Consider the following 13,204-nt stretch of genomic DNA (forward strand, 5'->3'; position numbering starts at 1 on the left):
TGTTGTCCAGTTTGTCCTGAGTATGCAGATACCCCATATGTGGGGGTAAACCACTGTTTGGGCGCACGGCAGGGCTCAGAAGGGAAGGCACGCCATTTGGCTTTTTAAATGGAAAATTATCTCCAATCATTAGCGGACACCATGTCGCGTTTGGAGAGCCCCTGTGTGCCTAAACATTGGAGATCCCCCACAAATTACCCCATTTTGGAAACTAGACCCCCAAAGGAACTAATCTAGATGTGTAGTGAGCACTTTGAACCCTCAAGTGCTTCACAGAAGTTTATAACGCAGAGCCATGAAAATAAAAAAAAAAAATTATTTTCTCAAAAATGAATTTTAGCCCGCAATTTTTTATGTTCCCAAGGGTAACAGGAGAAATTTGACCCCAAAAGTTGTTGTCCAGTTTCTCCTGAGTACGCTGATACCCCATATGTGGGGGTAAACCACTGTTTAGGCACATGCTGGGGCTCGGAAGTGAAGTAGTGACGTTTTGAAATGCAGACTTTGATGGAATGCTCTGCGGGCGTCACGTTGCGTTTGCAGAGCCCCTGATGTGGCTAAACAGTAGAAACCCCCCACAAGTGACCCCATTTTGGAAACTAGACCCCGAAAGGAACTTATCTAGATGTGAGGTGAGCACTTTGAACCCCCAAGTGCTTCACAGAAGTTCATAACACAGAGCAGTGAAAATAATAAATACGTTTTCTTTCCTCAAAAATAATTTTTTAGCCCAGAATTTTTTATTTTACCAAGGGTTACAGGAGAAATTGGACCACAAAAGTTGTTGTCCAGTTTCTCCTGAGTACGCTGATACCCCATGTGTGGGGGTAAACCACTGTTTGGGCACACGTGGGGGCTCAGAAGGGAAGTAGTGACTTTTGAAATGCAGACTTTGATGGAATGGTCTGCGGGCGTCACATTGCGTTTGCAGAGCCCCTGGTGTGCCTAAACAGTAGAAACCCCCCACAAGTGACCCCATTTTGGAAACTAGACCCCCAAAGGAACTTATCTAGATGTGTGGTGAGCACTTTCAACCCCCAAGTGCTTTACAGAAGTTTATAACGCAGAGCCGTGAAAATAATAAATACGTTTTCTTTCCTCAAAAATAATTTTTTAGCCCAGAATTTTTTATTTTCCCAAGGGTTACAGGAGAAATTGGACCGCAAAAGTTGTTGTCCAGTTTCTCCTGAGTACGCTGATGCCCCATGTGTGGGGGTAAACCACTGTTTGGGCACACGTGGGGGCTCAGAAGGGAAGTAGTGACTTTTGAAATGCAGACTTTGATGGAATGGTCTGCGGGCGTCACGTTGCGTTTGCAGAGCCCCTGGTGTGCCTAAACAGTAGAAACCCCCCACAAGTGACCCCATTTTGGAAACTAGACCCCCCAAGGAACTTATCTAGATATGTGGTGAGCACTTTGAACCCCCAAGTGCTTCACAGACGTTTACAACGCAGAGCCGTGAAAATAAAAAATCATTTTTCTTTCCTCAAAAATGATGTTTTAGCAAGCAATTTTTTATTTTCTCAAGGGTAACAGGAGAAATTGGACCCCAGTAATTGTTGCGCAGTTTGTCCTGAGTATGCTGGTACCCCATATGTGGGGGTAAACCACTGTTTGGGCACACGTCGGGGTTCGGAAGTGAGGGAGCACCATTTGAATTTTTGAATACAAGATTGGCTGGAATCAATGGTGGCGCCATGTTGCGTTTGGAGACCCCCTGAAGTGCCTAAACAGTGGAAACCCCTCAATTCTACCTCCAACACACCCCTAACCCTTATCCCAACTGTAGCCGTAACCCTAATCACAACCCTAACCCCAACACACCCCTAACCACAACCCTAACCCCAACACACCCCTAACCCTAACCACAACCCTAATTCCAACCCAACTCTAAGGCTATGTGCCAACGTTGCGGATTCGTATGAGATTTTTCAGCATCATTTTTGAAAAATCCGCGGGTAAAAGGCACTGCGTTTTACCTGTGGATTTACCGTGGATTTCCAGTGTTTTTTGTGCGGATTTCACCTGTGGATTCCTATTGAGGAACAGGTGTAAAACGCTGCGGAATCCGCACAAAGAATTGGCATGCTGCGGAAAATACAACGCAGCGTTCCCGCGCGGTATTTTCTGCACCATGGGCACAGCGGATTTGGTTTTCCATATGTTTACATGGTACTGTAAACCCGATGGAACACTGCTGCGAATCCGCAGCGGCCAATCCGCACCGTGTGCACATAGCCTAATTCTAAAGGTATGTGCACACGCTGCGGAAAACGCTGCGGATCCGCAGCAGTTTCCCATGAGTGTACAGTTCAATGTGAACCTATGGGAACCAAAAATCGCTGTACACATGCTGCGGAAAAACTGCACGGAAACGCAGCGGTTTACATTCCGCAGCATGTCACTTCTTTCTGCGGATTCCGCAGCGGTTTTAGAACTGCTCCAATAGAAAATCGCAGTTGTAAAACCGCAGTGAAATGCGCAGAAAAACCGCGGTAAATCCACGATAAATCGGCAGCGGTTTAGCACTGTGGATTTTTCAAATCCGCATAGGACCAGAATACGTGTGCACATACCGAAACCCTAACCCTAGCCCTAACCCTACCCCTAACCCTAACCCTAGCCCTAACCCTACCCCTACCCCTAGCCCTAACCCTACCCCTACCCCTAACCCTACCCCTAACCCTAACCCTACCCCTAACCCTAACCCTACCCCTAACCCTACCCCTAACCCTAACCCTAGTTCTTACCCCAACCTTAGTGAAAAAAAAAAAAATTCTTTATTTTTTTTATTGTCCCTATCTATGGGGGTGACAAAGGGGGGGGTCATTTACTATTTTTTTTTATTTTGATCACTGAGATAGGATATATCTCAGTGATCAAAATTCACTCTGGAACGAATCTGCCGACCGGCAGATTCGGCGGGCGCACTGCACATGCGCCCGCCATTTTGGAAGATGGCGGCGCCCAGGAAAGAAGACGGACGGACCTCGGGCGGCCAGGTAAGTATAAGGGGGGGGAGATCAGGGCATGGGGGGGGCGTCGGAGCACGGGGGGGTGGATCGGATCATGGGGGGGGGTGGATCGGAACACGGGAGGGAGGATTGGAGCACGGGGAAGGATTGGAGCACGGGGTGAGGGATCGCTGTGCGGGGGGGGTGGATCGGAGCACGGGGGGGGGGTCGCTGTGTGCGGGGGGGGGGATCGGAGTGCGGGGGGGTTTGATTGCAGCACAGGGGGTGTGATTGGTGCACGGGGAAGCGGACAGGAGGACGGGGGAGCGGAGCACAGGACGGAGGGGAGCGGACCACAGATCGGGGGGCTGGGGGGGCGATCGGAGGGGTGGGGTGGGTGCACATAAGTGTTTCCAGCCATGGCCGATGATATTGCAGCATCGGCCATGGCTGGATTGTAATATTTCACCAGTTTTTTAGGTGAAATATTACAAATCGCTCTGATTGGCAGTTTCACTTTCAACAGCCAATCAGAGCGATCGTAGCCACGAGGGGGTGAAGCCACCCCCCCTGGGCTAAACTACCACTCCCCCTGTCCCTGCAGATCGGGTGAAATGGGAGTTAACCCTTTCACCCGGCCTGCAGGGACGCGATCTTTCCATGACGCATATGCTGCGTCATGGGTCGGAATGGCACCGACTTTCATGACGCAGCGTATGCGTCAAAGGTCGGGAAGGGGTTAATATTGACTGTTATTCCCCTTTTTTAGATTTACTAGTTTCCATATTTCAATTTATGGCTGTCATATGCAAGAGCTTGCAAAGTATTGATTCCTATGACGAACGTACAATTGCTTATGCTCCAGCTATAAAGTCAGAGATGTGCTTATAAAGAATATTTTTTTTTTTACAAATTCGGGTATTCAAACTTCTCAAATTCTGTATCTAATACATAAAGCTGAATGTGTGTGTGTATGTATGTGTGTATGTGCGGGATTGGCATCTGCACCGTCGCAGCTACAGCCACAAAATTTTGCACAGTCACACGTCTGGACGCCGAGAGCGTCATAGGCTATGTTCTGAGGCAAAATTTTAACCCCGCGCGTCCCAATTCACCAAACAATTTTGCCTCTATCTACATAATGGGGAAAAAGTGAAAGGAAAAGTGTTGGAGGCAAATTGACAGCTGCCAGATGTGAACAAGGGGGACTTAAAGAGTGAGAGCGATGGCGCCAAAGAGTATATATCGTACAGTTGCTAAGGTGGGGCCCCGACATTGGATACTCACCACACACGGGGATATGAGCACACACACAAAATGCGCCACACACTACCACATGATTGAACACATATACCACCCTCAGCACACATTTCACCACACATACACCAACCTCGCCACATAAAAGTCGAAACACAAAAGTCGCCACTCAAAACTTGCCACGCGCAAAATTCGCCACATGCAAAACTAGGCTCATGCAAAACTCGCCACACGTGCAAAACTCACCTCATGGAAAACTCACCACATGCAAAACTTGCACACGTGGAAAAATTGCCACATGCACAAAAGTTGCAACATATGCAAAAGTTGCAACATATGCAAAAGTTGCCTCACACAAAACTTGCACCTACTCAAAACGCACCACACATAAAACTCGCCAGGCGCAAAACTTGCTGCACACAACTTGCTACACTAACCTATCACATGCAACTCGACACACAAAAAGTTGCTACATGCATGTTGCCACACAACTCATCTCAGAAAAGTCGCTACATGCATGTCGCCACACGCAACTCAACACACACAATTTGACAAATGAAACTCGCCCTAAAACACACACAATTCTGGTATTATCCTTCAAAAATAAAAATCTGATTAATAAACAGACAAACTACAAGAGCAACAAATGTACCATATAGGAAATACGGCAGCTGTCAGTCACATGACCTGTCTATTATGTGTATGTGTGAGCGAATATATACTGCCAGGGGGAGGGCTTCCTGTTGGCTGGGAATTTATCAGGCTGCCAATTTAGCTTACAAATACTGAGGTAAAAATACTGACCAAATAACTTGTGAATGCGGTCTAATACAGGATGAGATGACATTCAGGTACATACTATATACAGGGGAGAAGACACATAGGTATATACTATATACAGGAGCAGATGACACACAGGTATATACTATATACAGGAGATGACTTACAGGTATATACTATATACAGAAGATGTCATACAGGTATATACTATATATAAGAGGAGATGACATACAGGTATATACTATATACAGCAGATGTCATACAGGTATATACTATATATAGGAGATGACATATAGGTATATACTATATACAGAATAGATGACATACAGGTATATACTATATACAGGAGGAGATGACACATAGGTATTGTGATGCAGTGACCCCTGTAACAGGTAGGGGCCGCTGCATGTTCTCCACAGTATACGCACAGAGGCGTATTGAGGCCATAGGAATGCATGGCAATCGCAGGCATGGCTGTGGTAATGTGATAAAATCTGGCAGTATTGTGAATGGTCGATACGTGTGTCGCAGAGCAGAAGACTCTGCGCTGCCAGCCTGAAGCAATGTGGTGTTCTGGGACCTATAGTCCCACAAGTATGTTGCATAATAATCATGGGAGGTTTGGCAGGGCTAGTTATGTGAGATGGGCGGGACAAACTAGCCACACACCCACACTCCCACCTAGGGGAGTGGTTCAAGGTATATAATGTGACCAGGGTGTAAGTCACATGTGCCAGTGTATGGTCGCTGTGAGTGACCTGTGTGAGTCTGTGTTGGAAGACCTGGGAGGAGGCTTCCTGAAGAGCACATGGTGGGGCTCTGCTACTGGTGGCCTGGGTATTGGAAGGTCTCAGCCGGACGTCCTGAATAGTACCCGGACTGGCCACCTGTGTGATCCTGAATATCCTGGGTGTTGGGAGGTCCTGGGAGTAGGACCGGATCCCTGAACAGCACGAGGTGAGGACAGGGATCTGCAGAGCCAGTGACAGCTACTGTTTGGGGAAGCTACCGTCCTTCGGTGGCTCTGGACTGACTGATGTGTGCCGGCCAGGCAAGTTGGTGAACCCCGTAAGGCAGCTTTCCCAGAGGACTGACAAGGAGTCAGCAGGTGGGGCAGGAGCCCCCAGAAGGTACCATAGTCTGTTGGTGCTAATTGTTTCTATGAACTGTGTGGTAACCCACGGCAACTGGTCAGAGGAGGACCAGCGTGTTTAGTTACTGCAACCTGTGTGATATGAACTGGGTGGTAACCCACGGCAACTGGTCAGAGGAGGACCAGCGTGTTTAGTTACTGCAACCTGTGTGATATGAACTGGGTGGTAACCCATGGCAACTGGTCAGAGGAGGACCAGCGTGTTTAGTTACTGCAACCTGTGTGATATGAACTGGGTGGTAACCCACGGCAACTGGTCAGAGGAGGACCAGCGTGTTTAGTTACTGCAACATGTGTGATATGAACTGTGTGGTAACCCACGGCAACTGGTCAGAAGAGGACCAGCGTGTTTAGTTAATGCAAGCCAATGATACTGTGTGTAATGGACTATTTGTAAGCCGGTGATTGGTAACCTGGCTTACGGCGTGGTTTATGACTTGAAAATAAACCGTATGGACTGTTTTGTTTGAAAAAATCGTGCCTGACTACGTCAATCCCGTGCCAAGCGAGTGTCCCCCAATACACTTAGTGAGAGCAATCTTACAGTATATACAATATACAGGAGGAGATGACATACAGCAGGTATACTATATTCAGGGGAGATGACATACAGGTATATACTATATACAGGGGAGATGACATACAGGTATATACTATATACAGGAGATGACATACAGGTGTATACTATATATAAGGGAGATGACAAACATGTATATACTGAGTGGAAAATGAGAGGTGTGAGGTGAAAATGAAAAGGTGCGAGTGCAAAATGAGGAGTGAGGGAAAATAGTGAAGTGATCGGAAAATGACAGATGTGAAGTCGAAATGACAAGTGTTAGGGGGAATGAGAGGAGTGAGGGGGGAAAATAAGAGGAGTGAGGGGGGAAAATAAGAGGAGTAAGGGAGAAAATGAAAGATGTGAGGGGGAAAATGAGAGGCGTGATGGGAAAATAAGAGAAGTGAGGTGCTATAACTAACCACGGATTTTTACTATGCCCAGGCAATGCCGGGCTCTTCAGCTAGTATTTCAATAAAGACATCGCGTTAAATTCATTGGCAGGTTCTTGTCATTGACATGGCATAAATTAAGAGATGGACGTACCTGTCTTAACATTGGAGGTTCTACTTTTTTTATAACAAATTCAAACAAATCCAAAAAACGGCAGGTTGTTTCTAGCAACAAAGGTTGCTCAGCAATCTATTAAAAATAGCAAAAAGTTACTGAAGTGCTACAATCTGATACATGTTCTTTTCTATACATCTATCCCGATATAAAGGCGTTTTTCTCAATGAATAGCATTGTATTTGTGAACAAAGGTAGGAACGTTTCTAGAATACATTTCTCAGAGTGGTGCTGTAAGGTGGCCATTGCTGCTGTGTCTGTGGGGTGGTGAGGCCCAGAGAAATGGGGCTTTCGCTGACACCATGGATGTCGTGGTGGTAGTAACACAACGCTAAACCTACCAGATCCAGTACACGCCAATAGGTCACCATGAGGCAGAAGTGGACTAAGATCCTCATGTTCAGATTTGAAAACTGTTCTTAGCTGTTGTAGATTAGTGTAAAATATTGTGATGTCAAGCTTCCGTTTCGTAAATAAATACTTTGTCTTTCCTGTTTTTGCTGGTAACCAGAACTCCATCGATTTGCATCAGGTGTTTTAATTTAGCAGAAGACTTAAAAACTCACCTTTCAATGTTGTCTCTGGCAACAAACCAATAAATAGACAGGACCATTTTCTAAGATCACTCCACTCAATATTGCTGGTGTATAGCAGCCATTGAATTGTCAGGTCGTCAAGCCCAGAGGTTAGTAATGGAGAAATGTCTGTAAGACATCTATCCATTACTATCCCCACAGTCATATTGTAAATAAAAACACCCCAAATAACGTTCCTTATTCAAAATAAAAATCCACAGTTTTACAAATGTATTTAAAAATAACAAACACAGTTATACTCACGCTACGCCCATTCCATTGAAGCCATGGTCCCCAGTTTAAAAAAAAAAAAAAATTAAAACAGAAAAATAAAAAACAACCAAATCTCTCACCTGTTCAACATTCCACGCCTTAATCCATATCTGTGATAACTGGTTTTCAACCTGAACGGTGCCAAGATGCAACCATCCAGGCTGAAAATCACAGGAGATTGAGTTGCTGCGAGCGCAGTGACTAGCGGTGACATCATCAACGTTACCACAGGTCACTGAGGCTGCGTTCCCAGCTCACTTCACTGTGAGGAGCTGGATGAACTGTGGTGACCTCAGTTAGATCACCTCTAGTACTGTGAGAAAAAGTCATTTTTATTTAAAATAAAGGACCTTATACTGGGTGTTATTTATTTACAAAATGACTATGGGGTTAGTAATGGATATTCGTCTTATAGACACTTCTTCACTAGTAACCCCTGGGCTTGATGTCACCTCAAATACAAAGGTGACAACAACCCCATAAATATTAATCCTACTTGCCACTGCCACTGGGCAAGTGTGACGGGCTGGGCAGAGCACCAGAAATGGCAAATCTAACAGATGTGCCTGTACTGGTGCGGCTGCAGGCTGCTATTTTTAGGCCAAGGGGAGGCAGTATCCACGGCAGCCTGAGAATACCAGCCCCAGCTGTCTCCTTTAGCTTGGCTGGTTGTCAAAAATGAAGGGGGGGGGGCATTCCGTTTTTTTAAATATTTATTTCCATAATTAAAAAAAACAGCATGGGGACCCCTCTATTTTTAATAATCAGCCATGATAAAGTTGACAGCTGAGGGTTGTATTTTAAAATGTATTTATAGCGCAGGCGCGTGCTTATAAGTACTCTCTTTAGCGGCACCTGCATTTTTTGATAATAGCAGCAGCAGGCCTAATGGGAGTAGTACTCCCTCATCAGTCGACACCTCTATGACCTGAGGTAAATTTTTTAACGCTGGTCACAGCTGCTGGCGCTCTGACTGACGATAAAAATCTTACTGCTGGTCAGAGCCACCGGTGTTTCTCATGCTGCCATGCAGATGATAGTGTGGGAAACACCCGATGTTCGGGGTGCCGAACCCGAACACTAACATGGATTTCCTGGAGAAGTCAGTGTTCGGGTTATGCACCCGAACAGTAGGTGTTTAGTACTGTACTGAAAATATGTACATGTATGGCCAGCAGTTAACTAGCATCTGTCCTTAGGCTGCAGGTCTCACAAAGGTCATAACATGTTTCCGGGTCGCAGCCTTCCTGGGAACACACAGAATTAGAAACATTTCACACCTCGGATTCTTTAGAAGTGAGAAACCAAATGAACCTAGTTGCAGCCTGATAATTTCTAGTTACCATGGGAAAGAAAGGCTAAGAAAAAAGCATTTAAAAAACAATTATGTATTCACTGTTAAAGTCGTCATGGTCCAGTCACAAACCAGGAATTGGAATATTAACATGAGAGGCTGGTCTAGAAATCTGATCGCCAAGCTAAACCTACAAATTAGGCCCTACACAAAGAAAGTTGTTTGAGGACAGCCAAGCTAATGTGATAAATTTTCATACTTCCTCCTTCATGAACAGAATTCCAGACTGCAAAGTTTAGATATTTCTGTAAGTTTCTCCTTTTTATTTTCATAATTGTTTTGCTTATTTGTATGTCACTTTTATTTCCCTTTATTTATATCCTTTTATTGTAAGCAATGTACCTTTCCTATTAAAGCTTAAAACTTTAATAAGTCTGAACCTTCTATGCGCCAAAAAAATCCATAGCCTTAGAATGTGCGATCATGGTGATTGGCAGACAGTAGTAGCGGTACTTCCAGGACTCCGTTTGTGTGAGTGGTGGCAGCGTGTGAAGCGGGGTGAATGGTCTGTGTCGGGGTGTGATTTATGCTCCCATTACAGCATAAGGCAGAGGATGAATGCTGGATTGAGTGAGAGGAGATAGATTAACCTTTGCAGGCGCAAACCCATGCGACGTGCTAAGAAGCGGGTACGTGACAATTACGGATCTCGAACTTTATTGTTCGGGTTCGCCCATCACTAGTCGGGAGGGCTTTTCCTTGTATCATTGGTGATGTTGAGTTCGAGTATTTCTCCCTGCGTATAATGGTGATGCAGCTGTGGTGGTCACCATGCAGTATTTCAGACGTGTAAATTTGTCTGTACACTTTGATCAAAATGTTAACCGAGAACCTCATTCAGTTATGAAAAAATGTGCATCGATATGTAATGGATCAGTGTATAACTTCTGCTCCTTCTTGTTTGAAAATGGAGCAACAGTAATTCTGAATTAATTATCATGCATAATAAAAGACATGCCATCAGTCCTCACCTGCTTCATGCTAATAAGAGACAACAGCTGAGAAATAATGTCCATCACATCACGCTGCTGTTGTGTGTTCAGGTGCCTTTCAAAGGAATGGCATGCTGTCAGCAATGCTGAAAGGGACACATTCTGTGAATAGACGTACAATGTTAACCATAATTTACGCAATATAGATACCCAGTTATCTGAAAATCATAAAATCTTTGTGAGTAAGAAGATTTTCCAGCAGACATCTTTTTTTTTAAACTTCAATCACCTCCAATTAGAAAATCTATATATTACATACTGTATATTACAAAATATATTTACAAATATTACAATATATTTTAGGATTCTCCTCTCTTCCCACAAGGTTTAAGAGTATATTAACCCCTTAGTGACAGAGCCGATTTGGTACTTAATAACCAAGCCAAATTTTACAATTCTGACCACTGTCACTTTGAGGTTATAGTTCTGGAACGCATCAACGGATCCCACTGATTCTGAGAATGTTTTTTCATGACATTTATTGTACTTCATGTTAGTGGTAAAATTTATCTGATATGACTTGCGTTTATTTATGTAGAAAATGGAAATTTGACAAAAATTTTGAAAATTTTGCAATTTTCAAACGTTTAATTTTTGTGCCCTTAAATCAGTGATATCACACAAAATAGTTAATAAATATCATTTCCCACACGTGTATTTTACATCAGCACAATTTTGGAAACAATTTTTTTAGGACATTATATGGCTGCTTTCACACATCAGGTTTTTGCCGTCAGGCTGAATCCAGCTAATTGTGAAAAAACGGAACTGTTGCAAATTGTGAAAAACTGGTGCGACGGATCCGTTTTTTCGCAGGATCCAACTTGCTGATATGGTATTGGATCCTAAAGGTATGGTGAGAGAGAGAGAGACCAAGCTGTAAAAAGCTACTGAACATAATAAAAAAAAAATAAAAAATTGGAGCATGCTCAGTTTAAAAACACGAAATTCATCGCCGTATTCCATCATTTGACGAATCTGGAGCCATGGGCTTTCATTCTAGCAAATGCCGGATCCGTCGCTGTCCATTTTTTTTTTGACGGACATAAAAAACATTCCTATGTGCCTTGTCTCCGGCCGCTGGATAAGGCGACAAACGGACGAAGCGTGGGGCCATCCGGCACAATCTGGTGCTAATACAAGTCTATGAGAAAAAAAACAGACCCGGCGGCGTCATTCGCTGGATCCGTTTTTTTTTCAAAATTTGCCGGATTGAGCCTGACAGGAAAAACCTGATGTGTGAAAGCAGCCTTAAGGCTAAAAGTTGACCAGAGATTTCTCTTTTCTAACAAAATTCACAAAAACAATTTTTTTTTTATAGTGACCACCTCACATTTGAAGTGAGTTTGAGGGGTCAATAAAACAGAAAATACCCAAAAGTGACACCATTCTAAAAACTGTAGCCCTCAAGTTGCTCAAAAAAACATTCAAGAAGTTTACTAACTCTTCAGGTGCTTCATGAGAAATAAAGCAATGTGGAAGGAAAAAAATGAACATTTTAAATTTTTCACAATTTTTTTTTACTTTGGAACCAAACTTTTTTATTTCCACAAGAGTATCAGAGAAAATGGACCACAAAACTTGTGAAATTTTTCCTGAGTACGCAGATACCCCATATGTGGGTGGAAAATCAGTGGGCGCATGGCGGGGCTCAGTAGAGAGGGAGCACCGTTTGACTTTTTGAATGCAAAATTGGCTGTAATCAATGGCGAGCGCCATGTCGCATTTGGAGACCCCCTGATGTACCTAAACAGTGGAAACCCCCCAATTCTAACTCCAACCCTAACACAGCCCTAACCCCAACACACCGCTAACCACTACCCTAACCATAATCCCAACACTACAACCCTAACCCTAGCCCCAACCCAACCCTAGCTATGATCGCAACCATAACCCTAGCTCAACCCTAACCCTAGCTATAACCACAACTACAACTCCAACCATAGCCCTAACCCTAGCCCCAACCCTAGCTATAACCCCAACCATAACCCTAACTATACCTCCAACCCTAGCAATAAGCTCCAACCCTAACCCTAATGGAAAAATGGAAGTAAATAATTTTTTTAATTTTATTATTTTTACATAAGGGGGTGATAACTATTTTTTTTATTTTGATCACTGTGATAGGGTCTATGGAATGGAGAATCAAACACAATCTTACCAACTGCTGTATGTCCTCAGTTATGAACTTGCTCTTAAGTAATTTTCTGCATTGGGACAATGCTGCTGTGAACAGGCCAGTTTGAACCTGCAGTGTCAAAGTACTTGGTAGGGCCAACAGGGAAACATGCTGCCAGAAAGATAGGTTTCCCTCTTGTGCTGGAGAGAACTTTTTGATAAATTCCACCTAAAATAATAATAAAAAAATCCCATGTCAATTTTAGGACATCACTTAGTAATAACCTAAAATATTATAAATACCATTTGTTCACCTTTGATGAAAAAAAATAAAAATAAAAAATTACTCTGCTCATATGCACTTTCATTTTAAAGCAGCTGATATTTAAAGGGAAACTCTCAGCAGGATTTAACCCCCAAACTATGGACTGTATACGCTCATGTAGCTCTTTCAAAGACAAGTCCAGAAAAACCTTATCTGTTATGAACTGGTGGTCAGGACAATAATGGACCTGGTGGTTAAGAGCACACGGAATGACCTGATAGTTACTGATAATAAAGGACGAGCTCTGGGACGTGGGAACTCTGCTGACCGCAATCCCTAATCCTATCAGACACACTAGA

The 13,204-nt window shown here is 43.8% G+C and overlaps 1 protein-coding gene across 2 annotated transcripts in view; it reads right to left on the reverse strand.

Annotated features, from left to right (window-relative positions):
- Positions 1-13,204, reverse strand: part of FIRRM (FIGNL1 interacting regulator of recombination and mitosis) — a 693,335-nt gene that overhangs the window by 174,275 nt on the left and 505,856 nt on the right. For both annotated transcript variants that reach the window (XM_069737142.1, XM_069737143.1), the window contains exons 17-19: positions 12,624-12,809; positions 10,442-10,564; positions 7,248-7,343 (exon numbers count right to left, since the gene is read on the reverse strand). In XM_069737142.1, the coding sequence (XP_069593243.1) occupies positions 7,248-7,343; positions 10,442-10,564; positions 12,624-12,809 (405 nt within the window). The remainder of the gene's footprint in view (positions 1-7,247; positions 7,344-10,441; positions 10,565-12,623; positions 12,810-13,204) is intronic.

Source organism: Ranitomeya imitator, chromosome 8 (assembly GCF_032444005.1).
Source record: "Ranitomeya imitator isolate aRanImi1 chromosome 8, aRanImi1.pri, whole genome shotgun sequence".
Lineage (NCBI taxonomy): Eukaryota > Metazoa > Chordata > Amphibia > Anura > Dendrobatidae > Ranitomeya > Ranitomeya imitator.